The sequence below is a fragment of the Pongo abelii genome, chromosome X, assembly GCF_028885655.2.
Source record: "Pongo abelii isolate AG06213 chromosome X, NHGRI_mPonAbe1-v2.0_pri, whole genome shotgun sequence".
Classification (NCBI taxonomy): domain Eukaryota; kingdom Metazoa; phylum Chordata; class Mammalia; order Primates; family Hominidae; genus Pongo; species Pongo abelii.
In genome coordinates, this window is record NC_072008.2 from 38618388 (window position 1) to 38633927 (window position 15540).

Genomic DNA, 15540 nt, shown 5'->3' on the forward strand with positions numbered 1-15540 from the left:
TGTCTGGAACTGAGGGAAAAACAAGTGCACCACTATTGGGACTTTGGCTTTTATTTTGAGTGAAATGGGGAATCATTGGATGATCTTGAACAAAGGAGGGACATGATCTACTTGCATTTTAAAAGGATCCCTCTGACTGAGAATAAACTGTGAAATAGACTATGGGGGGCCCAGGGTGAAAGCAAGGTAGAAGTAGTGAAGCCTGTCAATAGATGGCTATCAATTATAGAAGCTGGGGCTGTGGTGGCAGCAGTGGAGAGGGTAAGAGGAACAGATTCTAGGTATGTTTTGAAGAGAGAGACAACAAGATTACTGATGTATTGGGTAAGAGAGAGACATCAAGGATGACTTTAAGATTTCTGCCTGAGCAAATGTGAAGGCCGGTGATGGAACAAATGGAAAGGGGAAGGTTGGGAATTCGGTCTTAGATGTATTGAGTTTGAAGTGTCTATTAGACATATAAGCAAAGATGTTAAAAAAAGCAGTTGGACATGAGTCTGGAATTTGGGAGTGAAATCTGGCCTAGAGATATTTGAGTGTCACCAGCATATAGATGATATTTAAGGCCATGGGACTGGATACAATTATAAAGAGAGTAAGTGTAGATTGAAGGATGAGAGGAGAACCAAGGGCTGGTCCTGGGGCACACCAACATTCAGAAGTCAAGAAAAATAGAAGGAACCAACAATGGTGACTGAGAAGGAGCAACTAACAAGGTAGATGCAAAGGCAAACAGATGTGATGTCCTGGACACTGTGTGAAGAAAGCTTATCAAGTAGAAAATGAAGATCAACTTTGTTGAATACTGCTAAGTGAAGAAGGAAGAGGGCTCAGAAATGGCCACTAGATGGAGTAACGTGAAGGTCACTGATAACTTTGGTGAGAGGAGTTTTGGTGCAGCAGTGGTAGGGGACAAAGCCTTATAGGTTTGATGGAAATGAGAAGAGAGGAACTAGAAAGAGAAAGAAGAACAAAGAGCTTTGCTGCAAAGGGGAGCAAACAATTAAAGGAATACTTGTCAGGGAAATTAGGACAAAGAGAAAATCTGTATCTGTTTTTAAATAATGTGTGAAAAAATGAGAACAACCCATTCAAGATGTTGGTGACATAAGGGAGAAAGGGAGGAATTGCTAGAGCAATGTCTTTGAGTAGGCAAGGGGAGTGGCTTCTAGTGCACGAGTGGAGGCATTACATGGGGCATGGGAAATTCTTCTATGCTTAATAGAAAGGAAAGCAGAGTATATGAGTACAGATGCTGACTAGTCGGGAAATGGAGTAGAGTCTGGAAGTTCTCCTCTTATTGCTGTGATTTTTTCAGTGAGGTAGGAAGCAAGGTGAACAGTTGAGAAGCTCACTTCACCTCTAAAGACATACATACACTGATAATGAAGGGATGGCAAAAGATATTCCATGCAAATGGAAACTACAAAAGAGCAGGAGTAGCTATACTTAGGTAAAATAGATTTCAAGACAAAAACTGGAAAAAGAAGACAAGGCCATTATGTAATGATAAAGGGGCCAATTCAGCAAGAGAATATAACAACAATAAATATATATGAACCCAATGCTAGAGCACCCAGATATATAAAGCAAGTATTACTAGAGCTAAAAAGTTAGATAGAACCTAGTGCAATAATAGCTGAGGACTTCAACGCTCCACCTTCAGCATTGGACAAATAATGCAGACTGAAAATCAACAAAGAAACATTAGACTTAATCTGCACTATAGACCAAGTGGACATAATAGATATTTACAGAACATTTTACCCAACAGGTGCAGAGTACACATTCTTTTCCTTAGCACATGGAACATTATCAAGGATACAAAACAAGTACCTCAAATTAAAAAATACTTAAATTATATTAAATATATTTTCTGACCACAATGGAATAAAACTAGAAATCAATAGCAAGAAGAATTTTGGAAAAAATATAAATGCATGGAAATTTAAAAATGTGCTCCTGAATGACCATTAAGTCATTGACAAAATTAAGAAGAAAATGTAAATAGTTCTTGAAACAAATGAAAATGGAAGCACAGCATATTAAAACTTGTGGGATACAGCAAAAGCAGTACTAAGAGGGACGTGTATATCAATAAATGCCTACATCAAAAAAAATAGAAAAACTTCAAATAAACAACCTAATGATGCATCTTAAAGAACTGGAAAAGCAAGAGCAAATCAAACCCAAAATTTGTAGAAGAAAAGAAATAATACAGATCAAAACAGAAATACATGAAACAGAGATTAAAAAATATAAAAGATCAATGAAATAAAAAGTTGGTTTTTTGAAAAGATACACTTTCAAAACATATGAAGAAGCCAACCATTTTCTCAACACGTTAACTGCTATCACCTTGTTCCAGCCTATCAACTCTCACCCAGATTTTCGCAACAGTCTCCTGACTTGTCTCCCTGCTTTTGCCCTGCTACAGATATCCAATTAAAATGTAAGTCAAATCATGTCCCTCCTCTGCTCCAAGCCTTAAAAGGTTTCCCATTTTATCCAGACAAAAGTCAAAGTTGTTGCCTTCTCCCCAGCTTCCTTCTGCAGCCTCACCTCTGCACTGTCCACACTACCTTCTTGTTGTCGCTCTCTCTCTCTCTTTTTTTAGACGAAGTCTCACTCTGTCACCCTGGCTGCAGTGCAGTGGTGCAACTTGGCTCACTGCAACCTCCACCTCCCGAGTTCATGTGATTCTCCTGCCTCAGCCTCCTGAGTAGCTGGGATTACAGGCGCCCGCCACTGTGCCCGGCTAATTTTTGTATTTTTAGTAGAGATGGGGTTTCCCCATGTTGGCCAGACTGGTCACAAACTCCTGACCTCAGGTGATCCGCCCACCTCGGCCTCCCAAAGTGCTAGGATTACAGGCATGAGCCACCGCGCCCGGCCTCTTGTCTCTTGAACCCACCAATCATGACCTTTACACAGGAACTTTGCACATGCTCTTCCCACTATCTCGTATGTTTTCTATGGTTCACCCATCCATCTTCATCAGGTCTTTACTCAAAAGTCCCACAATCAGTGTGGCTTCCTTGACCATACTACTTAAAATTGCAACTCGGGTCCTGTAAATTTCTTATTCTCCTTCCCTGCTCTGTATTTCTTATAGTACTTATCAGTATCTAACATACAATATATTTAATTTACTCATTCAGTTTATACTCTGTCTCTCCCCATTTGAAAGACAAAAACTGGAAAAAAAAGACAAGGCCATTATGTAATGATAAAGGGGCCAATTCAGCAAGAGAATATAACAACAATAAATATATATGAACCCAATGCTAGAGCACCCAGATATATAAAGCAAGTATTATTAGAGCTAATAAGTAGTCAAAGACTTGTATCTTGTTTACAATGCTTTCTTCAGTGCCTAGAACAGCACCAGGCACACATTTTCAGAATGAATGAATAAATTTCAGAATCATACGGTGAGGCCAGGACTTGTTGTGGTGTGTAGTTACTCCACAGACAGGAGATGTGCCATCCACCTAAAATTTGGTTTGATTGCTGACAGTGAGAATATCTCACATGCACCAGGAAGATATGAAAAAGTTTATTACTCACATCATGTGGCTTTCTGGGGATAGTAGGTCTGGTTCCCAAGCAGGTCCAAAAGTAGCCTCAGAGAGCAGAGAAACGATATGGAGTTCTAGTGTGATTTGGCAATGGGGCTGGGATGAGGATTCCCATGTGCAGGGTAGGGTTTGTGCAGTTTGAACCTCCTGCTAGTGCCAAAGGAGGGAGCACCTGAACTTTCTTATCAGCTTGCCCAGATGTAGGGCTGAACGGTCAGGCAGGGAGAGGTGGACAGTCAAACATCAGAAATGGGGTCAGAATGTTCATTACAGGTCCCATAGCAAGTAGGACTGTTTGGGCATTTCATATTCTTTGATCCTACCTGGCACCTAGCACATAAGATCTGCAACGGATCCTACAACTCTAGGCAAACTGTCTTATTTTTCAGATGAAGAAGACTGAGTCCCGTCCCACTATGTCATTCTGTCTCTGTAGATCACACTTTGAGCTGACTCAGTAGCTGGCTTCCCTATGGCAAGGCCTAGGGCTGTGGAGACTTAAAAACAATCTTGCACAATTTTTTAGATTCTGACTCTCAGAACCCTTTTCTATAAAATTCTTGTAATATCTACTGTACACTTTGTCAGACTAAGGGATTCAATGAAAGAATGTTAATAATGTGCCGTCATATGATTATACTCTGTGAAGAGTCGTTGCTAGGGTCAGAACATGGTGGTCTCTAGTTAAAGATCATTTGGTCTAGGCATATTTAAGAGAACACTTTTGAGTATAAAATAGGTAGACTTTAATTATTTAATTTTATATACAGTAACAGAAATGAGGACCATTGCTTTGTGTGGGTTTGATTTTTAATTTTTTTTTCTTTTTTGAGATGGAGTCTTGCTCTGTCGCCCAGGCTGGAGTGCAGTGGCGTGATCTTAGCTCACTGCAAGCTCCACCTCCCGGGTTCATGCCATCCTCCTGCCTCAGCCTCCCGAGTAGCTGGGACTACAGGCGCCCACCACCACACCTGGCTAATTTTTTTTATTTTTAGTAGAGACGGGGTTTCACCGTGTTAGCCAGGATGGTCTCAATCTCCTGACCTCGTGATCCACCTGCCTCTGATTTTTACTTTTTATAGTGAAACTTTCAAATAAACAGAAAAGTAAAAAGATTAGCATAATGAGCATACCAATATCCTTTACATCAGTCTAACAATTGTTAATATGTTGCCTTCTTCATCTATTTGTTTTGGTTGTTGAACTAAAGTAAATTAAAGCTATAATGATATTTTACCCCAAAATACATCAGTTTGTATCTCAAAAAAAATAAGGATATTGTCCTATATGGCTATGATGTCATGATCACACTGAACAAAAATAATGATTCCTTAATATCATTTAATATCAGTCCATATTCAAACTGTGTTAAGGCTTCAGTGGGATGTTTCGTGAGATTTTGAGTCAAATTCTCCTTTGTGGGTCTGAAACTCCTCATTCCCCAATTCACCGTGCAATTAATGATTTCTTCCCTGTTTATGGGAAACAAATGGGATTAGCAAATTGTGACTGTTGCTTATTTCCCAAAGGATAAATCAGGCATAATAAGGAGGGGAAAAGTAATGTTTGTAAAATTCCTTGGACAAATCTCTATCTTGCAATTATGTGTATTTGCCTTTATGTGTTGGAGAAATTCTGAGCATTAAACCAGTCTCAAATGAGATAGTAAAGTTCTGATTGGATGTCACCATCTCCCATAATTTTCCCCAGAATGTGTGATGAAAGGGCTCCAGCCTGGGTGACAGGGGAAGACTGTGTCAAAAAATAAATAAATAAAAATGAAAGACTTGAAAATAAAAGAAAGTAAGCATTGAGATAGTGGTTTCAAGTCACTAAGAGTAAAAAAAGTCAAAGGGCCACTTTACTGTTTTCCTTATCTTCCAATCAAGACAGCGTCATATATTTTATTTTATTTTTTTATTTTTTTCAGACAGTCTTGCTCTGTTGCTCAGGCTGGAGTGCAGTGGCATGATCTCAGCTCACTGCAACCCCCGCCTCCCAGGTTCAAGCGATTCTCCTGCCTCAGCCTCCCAACTAGCTGGGATTACAGGCGCCTGCCACCACGTCCGGCTAATTTTTGTATTTTTAGTAGAGACAGGGTTTTGCCATGTTGGCCAGGCTGGTCTTGAACTTCTGACCTCAGGAGATCCACCTGCCTCAGCCTCCCAAAGTGCTGGGATTATAGGTATGAGCCACTGCACACAGCCAGCTTTATATATTTTAGAGAACCAAAACCAGGCATAGCCCCAAAGAGGGAATGATGCCTCGTTATTGCCAGGTCTTGAATAAGAGGGTGGAGAAATGGGCACACATGTGAAGGAGAGTTAAGTACTTGAGCACAAAATTTTATCTACTTCCCTCAATTCCTCATTTTGCTTTGCATGGGAATTCTCTATCAGAGAAGTTGGAGAGCTTTAAAGATTTTGACTTTTCAGTTGAGATGATGCCAATTCTTTGTAATTTTGTTTTCCACTTTAGTTGTTTTTTCAAAATGATTTTTTTCTTTTTTTTTTATTGTAGGCTTTGCACTTCTGGGAGGACATCCTTGTTTTCTTACCACACAAGATATTCATTTGGGTGTGAATGAAAGTCTCACGGACACGGCCCGGTTTGTAAATATTTTCTTCTCTCCAAAGCTGATTTCAGAATCTGATGGATAAATTTCAAAAATAAAACATAATTCTCTTTAAATAATTGTTTTCCCTCTAATTGTTCGTTCTCCATTTTCCCTCTTTCCCTGATGTTCTGAATGCCTTTCCCTCATCCTATGGCCACTTTCCATCGGTTGAAATAATTTTTCTTGGCAATTTTTTGAAGAAGCTTCTGATCATAAAATTTCAAACTTATGGAAATTTTGAGTTCATCAAGTATGACTCTTAGATTTAACAGTTGAGGAGGAAATGAAAGTCCAGGGAAACTGACATTCAGTGACTCATAGCTAGTTACTATCAGACTAGGTAATAATATTAATAACTATTAATAACATTTATTGAGCATTTATTATGTGCCAGGTATTTTTCTAACTTGTTTAATCCTTATAACAACCCAAACAAATTGTCAGAAAGAAGTGAAACAACTTAATTAGGCACAGACTAGCTGCTATAACACAAAATCTCAAATGTCAATATGTTAACATAATGCAGATGTTCCTGATTGGTAAAAGGGAAGAACAGGTTGTTAATTTATGTGGGTTATTCAGGGACACTGGCTGAGAGTGATTCTACCATCTTCAACATGTGACCTCCAAGGTCAGTTTGGGTGTTAACATCCAGCCAGGACCAAGGACAATAGAGCATGGAGAAGGCATACTTGTTTCAAAGCCACCTTAGCAGGGAAGCAGTGCAAACAATTCCACTTATATTTCATTAGGAAGTACTAGTAGCTCACTCCCATCTAGATGAAGGGAGAGATGGGGAAAGGCTCTTCCCCACTATATTATAATGAAACTGAAGCATAGGCCTCCTGACTCCTCATGCAATGCTCATACCACTACATCATGTCTGGCTAAAAAATTCAGAGCAAATGTCTTTGTTAAAAGTTTTGCCCTCAAAAGAGAAGACTAATGATTCTTTTCCTGAAAATGATACGCCATAAAGTTATTTCTTGCAGATACCGTCTGCTTTTTATGGCAACCACCCTAGTATATACTAAAGAATTCACCTCATTTGACTTGCTGAAGAGATTTCAAATAACTCATCTTTAAACCTTTTAGTTATGTTATTTCAGATGGGACAATGAAAGTATTAAGAAGTGTGATTAGCCTCTTGATTCTAGGGACAAAAGGAATCAAGGAACATAAATTTTTTCTTCCAAATAATCTGCCACTGACTGGGATTATATTTGTCTAATAATTCTGCTTCCACAAAAGTGAAATATACTTTATTCAAAAGCAAATATTACAAGCTGATCAAGGGATGAAGCCAGAGACATATCCAAGCAAAGTTTCAGTGGGGATCCTCTATATAGGACCAGGTGAAAGATGGTGAATGAGTCATATGTAAAGCACTGGTTGGAAGAGGGTTCAGTGGGAGGAACAGCTGAGCATCCAAAAAAGGAGTTGAGCAGTGCAGGTTGGCAGTCAGAAAGAGATCAGGATCCAGAAATCAGGGCAGTGGGCAGGATCCCAAGAGCAAGAGACAAACAGCCAAGCATGGGCTGAAAATTGAGGATGGGTATAAACGTGCTCTTTTCTGGGCTTGCTCTCCACACAATTCTCACTGCAAGTCCTTAGAGGAGCTCTACGTAGATCCTGAGCAAAACAGTCTGCTTACAGATTTTTTTTGTTACAAGTTCCAAAATGATTGGGACATTTTGAGTCCATATAATTATTATAGTTCCATTGCTGCATGAATACATGGGTCCATGAAATGGAGTCCACATAATTCATTTTGACCATTTTATCTTATCCAAAACACTGAAAATAATAGCTACTCCTTAAAGATTGTCTGCTGTGGACCTCTTGTGCTATTATCTCTAAATCTTTTTAAAAATCTTGCAAAGTAAGTATTATTGGCCTGGTTTTATAGATGAGGAAAGCATGGCTCAGAGAAGTTAATGGAGCTTAGAAGCTGACTAAGTCAGGGTTTAAATCAAGCTGTCTTTATTTTCTAAGGCCGTGTTGTTTTGATTACCCCATAATGCTGCTTCTATTCAGCCCATGAGAGGGGCAGCGAAACAAGTTATAGAAAATATTGGGCCGGGCGTGGTGGCGCATGCCTGTAATCCCACCTACTCAGGAGGCTGAGGCAGGAGAATTGCTTAAACTCGGGAGGCGGAGGTTGCAGTGAGCCGCGATAGTACCATTGCACTCCAGCCTGGGCAAGAAGAGCAAAACTCCATCTCAAAAGAAAATAAAAGACAAAAAAAAGAAAAAGAAAAGAAAACATTGACTTGCACGTCAAGAGGTCCCCATGACAACCCAGAGGTTTGATGATTCACTAGGAGGGCTCACAGGACTCAGCATGTAGTCATACTCATAGTTATGATTTATTACAATGAAAGTATACCAAGCACAATCAATGAAGGGAAAAGACAGAAGCAGGAAAATGAAAGGAGTTTCTGCTTTGTGGAGAAAGTGACAGATTAGGTACTGAACATATTGCATTAAAGTTTGAACCTCTGAGTGCAAATGTTCACAAGCCATTGGAGATAAAGACCTTGAGTGAAGTTGAGAGCTGAGGAAACAAATATAAGCTCGGTGGTAAAAATTAGCTCCATGGTCTCAATGTGGGAGAATTGCAGAAGGCTGTGCCATGAGAACAGGTGCAATTAAGGAGGGGGAGGAGGAAATCCTCAGGGTACAAAGAGAACAAGGATAGTACAATATCAGAAGAGGCTGGGATGGGAGATGGGGGATATCAGAAAAAGGAGTAGAGTAGCTATTGTAGAAATCTGACTTTCTTCTGTGTACCTCATTACTGCTTAATCTGCCAAAATATCTGACAAACAAGACATGCTGAGATTCAGAAATTCAATAAAGCTAAATTGAAGAAGACAAGATAAATCCACCGCCTTCCACAGATGCAATTGAACAGGAGATGCAAGGAAGCAAATCTTAATGACATCTACCTTGCTGATATGCACCTTGTAACCCTCAGCAATCGCCTCCTTTGCTTTTTTTTTTTTTTTTTGCTACTCATTTAGGGCTTTTTATTTCTTTTTTTTTTTGTATTTTTTTTCCTTATTATTATTATTATACTTTAGGCTCTATGGTACATGTGCGCAACGTGCAGGTAAGTTACATATGTACACAGGAAGGGGAACATCACACTTCGGGGACTGTTGTGGGGTGAGGGGAGGGGGGAGGGATAGCATTGGGAGATATACCTAATGCTAGATGACGAGTTGGTGGGTGCAGCGCACCAGCATGGCCTCCTTTGCTTTTTGTAGAAGTTTAACATTTTAAGGTGCAAAGGGATTGGAGGATGATTAAATGACATTGCTAGCCCTTTCAAATCAAAAGAATCGTGCATGCCTGACACTGATTGACAGTGTTGCTTCTTCATTGCTGGTCCAGCTGCTTTGGGGGCCTGGTTGAATAAAAAGTGCCTGCACATTGGTGAAAGAAGAGCCTGAGGGAGAATATAGTGAGTGTAGCAACCGAAAGAAAAAAAAAAAGAAAGAAAGAAACCGGGCCAGTCTCTTGAAAGCTGTTAAATGCAATTTCCAAAGTGTCACTTATTTGTTCAAATGATTTAATTATTCATTTATTCAGAAATAGTTATTGAACGCCTCATTTTTCTTCAGACATTGTTTTAGCACTGAGAATAAAATGCTGATCAAGGCTGGGTGTGGTGGCTCACATCTGTAATCCCAGCACTTTGGGAAGCCGAGGGGCTGGGGGGTGGGAGTGGGTCACCTGAGGTCAGGACTAGCCTGGCCAACATGGTGAAACCCCATCTCTACTAAAAATACAAAAATTAGCTGGGCGTGGTGGCAGGCACCTGTAATCCCAGCTACTCAGGAGGCTGAGGCAGGACAATCACTTGAACCCGGGAGGAGGAGGTTGCAGTGAGCTGAGATTGTGCCACTGCACTCCAGCCTGGGCGACAGAGCGGGACTCTGTCTCAAAGAAATAAATAAAATAAAATGCTGATCAAGTCAAACAAGTTTCTTGTTGGAGTGAAATTGCATTCTGGAGCGGGGAGGCTTTTGCTAAACAAATGAATAAAGCATGAATAGAAGAGCAGGTTGAAATAAGTGCTACGATGAAGCTAAAGCCGGGTTATTTGTTGGTGGGGTGGCGGCTGCCTTAGATTGGGTGGTCAGGGAAGGCCTCTCTGAGGAGGTGAAAGTTAAGAGCTCAATAAAATGACAGAGCCAGGTACGCAATGCTGTGGGAAGAGTTTCATAGAAAGAACTGCTGATGCATAAGCCCAAGGCAGCAACAAACTGGATGTGTTCAGGAACAGAAGGGAAGCCATTAATGTTCTAAAATCTTCAAAGAAACACATTTTGAACCTGATTTTTTTTTTAAAAAAGCACCTTACAGATTGGTCCTCAGTCTCACCCACCAAAGAAAGGAAAGATAAAATCAGAACAAGTAATAAAAATCCTAAATACACATTCAAAATCCAATGTATTGTAGAGCAGATCTTTAGAACTTATTTATGGCCTGGTGGGGTGGCTCACGCCTGTAATCCCAGCACTTTGAGAGGCCGAGGTAGACAGATAACCTGAGGTCAGGAGTTGGAGACCAGCCTGGCCAACATGGTGAAACCCCATCTGTACTAAAAATAAAATAAAAAAAAATTCCGCACGCCTGTAGTCCCAGCTACTAGGGAGGCTGAGGCAGGAGAATAGCTTGAGCCCAGGAGGCGGAGGTTGCAGTGAGTCCAGATCCTGCCACTGCACTCTAGCCTGGGCAACAGAGCAAGATTCTGTTAAAAAAAAAAAAAAAAAAAAAAAAGGCCGATGCAGTGGCTCACACCTGTAATCCCAGCACCTTGGGAGGCCGAGGTGGGCGGATCGCGAGGTCAGGAGTTTGAGACCAGCCTGACCAACATGGTGAAATCCCGTCTCTACTAAAAATACCAAAATTAGCCAGGCGTGGTGGGGTGTGCCTGTAATCCCAGCTACTCAGGAGGCTGAGGCAGGAGGATCGCTTGAATCCAGGAGGTGGAGGTTGCAGTGAGCTGAGGTCACAGCACTGCACCCCAGCCTGGGTGACAGAGTGAGACTCCATCTCAAAAAAAAAAAAAAATATATATATATATATATATATGTAACTTATTCATTCATGTTCTATAACTGAAATACTTGTTGAACAGCAATGCTCATTGCCCCCCACCTCCAACCCCTGGCAACCACCATTCTACTTTCTCCTTTTATGTATTTGACTATTTTAATACTTCACATAGGTGGACTCATGCAATATTTGTCCTTCTGTGACTGGCTTATCTCACTTAGCATAATGTTCTCCATGTTCATTCATGATATTGCATATGCCAGGATTTCCTTCTTTGTAAGGCTGAATGATATTTCATTGTAAATATATACCACATTTTCTTTATCCATTCATCTGTTGATGAATATTTAGGTTGTTTCCACATATTGGCTATTGTGAATAGTGCTGCAAGGAACACAATAATACAAATATCTCTTTGAGTTTCTGATTTCAATTACTTTGGCTAAATACCCAGAAGTGGGCTGAATCATATGATAATTCTATGTTTAATTTTTTGAGGAACTTCCACACTGTTTTTCATAGTGGTGGCACCATTTTACATCACCACCAATGGTGCGGAAGAATTCCTATTTTCCACATCCTTGTCAACACTTGTTATCTTTTGTCATTTTGATAATAGTCATCCTAACAGGTGTGAAGTGATATTGCACTGTGGTTTTAATTTGCATTTCCCTAATTATTAGTAATATTGAGTACATTTTCATATACCTTTTAGCCACTTGTATGCCTTTTTTGCAGAAATATCTATTCAAGTCTTTTGCCTATTTTTTTAATTTCGACTTTTATTTTTTTGCTGTTAAATTGTAGGCATTCCTTATATTTTGGACATTAACCGCTTGTGAGACACAGGTTTGCAAATATTTTCTCCCATTCCATAGGTTGCCTTTTCACTCTGTTGATTGTTTCTTTTGCTATGCAGAAGCTTTTTAGATCTCATTTGAAGTATTATTACAATAAAAAAGTCTTACATTTAGAGTTAAGTAAGATTTTAAAAATTAGATCATAATAAACAAGTATCCCAAAGAAGATCTGACAGTTAAGGAGAGAAAAAAATGTATTGTTCTTTTCTTCCTTGTTACAATAATAAAACCTATTCACTATACAGAATATTGTGGCTGAAATCTCATTAGCTTGGTCTGAGCTGCATTTTGTATAATCTAGAGGTGACTGAAGGGGAGCACTGAGGTGGAGCTGTCCACTGATATTTTGGAGGAGCTGATATGTTGGAGTCTTTAACACCACACTCAGGTTTGATCATTTATTAGAAGGACTCACAGGGATCAGCATACAGTGATACTCATGGCTGAGATTTGTCACAACAAAAGAAACAAAGCAAAATCAGCCAAGAAAAAAGGTGCATGAGGTAAAGTCTAGGGGAGACTAGGCACAAGCTTCCACAAGTCCCCTCCCAGTGGTGTCACACAGGATGTGCTTAATTTCCCCAGCAAACCAGTTCCCAAGGCTTTTATTGGGGACTGGTTACAAAAGTGCCCTCTGCCTAGGGTGATCCCAAATTCCAGACACCCAGAAGGAAAGCAGGTGTTCAGCATAAAACATAGTGCATATAGAAACAGTTTGGGCACATTGGACCACCTTCTCATTTCTGGGAATGGTGGGAACCCTCCTAAAGTCCAAGTTCCTAGATGCTAGCCAAGGGTCAGCCTTGTAAGCAGCCCTTTGAAGGACAGCCACCTCAAGGCGCTATGTTAGCTTTTTTCTGCATAACCAGGCTCTCATCTCTCTTCTGAATTTTGCTCAATTTCTTTTACCTAGATGTACTGTAACCGGTAAGGGAGTGTATGTTATATCCATGGGAAGACAGCCTTAAGATTTGAGTTGTTTTCTTGCTTCAGTACGGATCCCTGGAGGCCTAGGTTCCCCTGGATAGAATCAGTCCTACTGCTCACTTCCCTTTATTGAAGAGTCTCTCTTAGGAGCTCTTTCTCACCCCCTAACATATCAGAAAACACAAAACATACACATAGATATTCAGTTAAGTTTACTTCAGATATGAGGGTATTTTCAGATTTTGTCAGTTACCAGGTGCTCTACCGGGGTTATGAACTGGATATTCTTTTTTTTTTTTTTCTTGCTCTGGGCTTGTCCTTTTAGATGTGACACCAGAAGTGACACCTTCGCATGACTCAGATCACTGATTTTTTAGAAGTTTTAAATCATATGGAATTTAGCAACAGCAAGTGGGGCATTATCACTCCAGTTTCAAGGCTTTCTGTTTCTTCTGTAATGACAGCTTTTCATGCCTAATGCTCAGCGTACTACTGAAAAGTGCATAATAGCTTCACAGTCATTTGTCTTCTCATATAGTACTTAGTAATGCAGCTTCAGGAACCACGTGTATGAAAGGCTCCATATAAAACCAAATAATGTAACATTGTTCTACTCTAATTTCTTTCCCTATAGATGTAATTTACTTATGGTAGTGACTGCTAAAATGTGTTCAGCTAATTTGTAAAACCAGTAGAAAAGAAAATGAATGTAGACCACTGTATTAGTTTCCTAGGGCCACTACAACAAATTACCACAAACATGGTGTCTTAGAACAACAGAAATTTATCTTCCCACAGTTCTGGAGGCTAGAAGTCCAAAATCAATATTTCAACAGGACCACAATTCCCTTTCCAGTGGCTCTCAGTCATCCTTGGCATTCCTTGGCATCACCCCAAACTCTGCCTCCATCTTTGCCTGGGCTTCTCTGTGTATCCTCTCCTCTTCTTATAAGAATATCTGTCATTGAATTTAGGACCTACCCTACTCCATATGACTTAATCTTAACTAATTACATCTGCAAATATCCTACTTCTGAAAAAGCTCACACTTTGAGTTTCTAGGTAGACATGAATTTTGGGGAAACACCATTCAACCCACTATAACCACATATCCACATATTCCTATGACACCATAAAAGGGGTTTCCAATCATTGCTATTCTCAAATAATGAAAGTTATAGAGGGATTTGTGGATGAGAACCAATCCTCAAGAGGAGTGAACCATTGTCATATTAAAAGGAATATTTCTAAAAAAAAAAAATGCTGGAATATTGTTATTCAGGTATTTATACCAACTATGTCCAGACTAAAAATGTTAAATGTTTTACAATTTTTGGTAAAATGTTTTAAAATATTGGTACCTAATGGGAAATACATATCTCATGAGGTAGTAATAAATTGGTACCTAATGGGAAATATGATACTTCCATGAATCTTTACAGAGAACACCAAGAACCCAGCAGTTATGAAAATTCTATATTATTGGGAAAAATGATGACAAAAGCCACTCTCTCACAGCGTGAAAAATGATATATTCTCTTAGAGGCAGTGTGCCAGAGTGTCAAGGACAGGGGCTTCAAAGCAGAGTCACAATTTTGTTCAATTCACAGCTCTACCACATCCTAGCCCTTATGGTTTGGGCCAGATGCTTCTGAGTCTCAGCTTCCTCAGTTGCAAAATGGAGATACTTATACTTATCTTAATGCATTATATAAGGGTAAATGAGATCGTGCTTGTAAAGGACACGTGTACAGAAGAAATTCAAGTAATTCTGGTTGAAACAAGTTACGATCTAACCCAATCTCAAGACAAGCACTGACTCAATTTTGGCTATCTCTGTGGTTTTCCTAAACAGCTTACACTGACCCACTGAACTTCCATTAGCACATTTTGAAGAAATTATTCTAAATGCCATTATACCCCATCCATTTTTCTCTAAGGTCTTCAAACTTGGGCTCTAACATTTAAATCAAAACAACCTGGCCATTATAGATCCTTCATTAATAAATTGAATATGGCAATTTTATTCAACATCTCTGGCTTCTTCCAACACCAGCCCATTTGACAAGAACCCATCTAGGTTTGCTGAGAGTATTCTCTATCTTATTTCCTCATCATTCTTATGTTGATATAACTAAAATCATCTGGGTAGAGATGCCAGAGGGCTAGAATATTCTGTTTCCTAGAGGGAGACTCAGAGTTTATCTCATAACCAATTTACATTGGGGATAGAGATTAAGTCTGCTTTAGTCTCCTTTTGGGACTTGGCCGAATTTGACAAAAAATAAAATCAGAAACATCCATTTTTAAGTGATTACAGGGTTCTCAAGGATGTAATATGCACAACCAAAACATCCTTCCTCTATCTCCCAGTCAGCTGTTCAACTGGTAAGAGTTGTCAGTGAACGAAACTGGAGTTTAGAGGGCATGCAGTCTGATTCAAACAAGGCAGGATGGAGACAAAAGAGAAAATGGATAACAGGAC

At 39.7% G+C, this 15540-nt stretch overlaps 1 protein-coding gene across 1 annotated transcript in view; it reads left to right on the top strand.

Annotated features, from left to right (window-relative positions):
• OTC (ornithine transcarbamylase) overlaps positions 1–15540 on the top strand; it is a 99388-nt gene that overhangs the window by 53624 nt on the left and 30224 nt on the right. The window contains exon 6 of the mRNA XM_009234719.3: positions 6102–6189. Within this exon, the coding sequence (XP_009232994.1) occupies positions 6102–6189 (88 nt within the window). The remainder of the gene's footprint in view (positions 1–6101; positions 6190–15540) is intronic.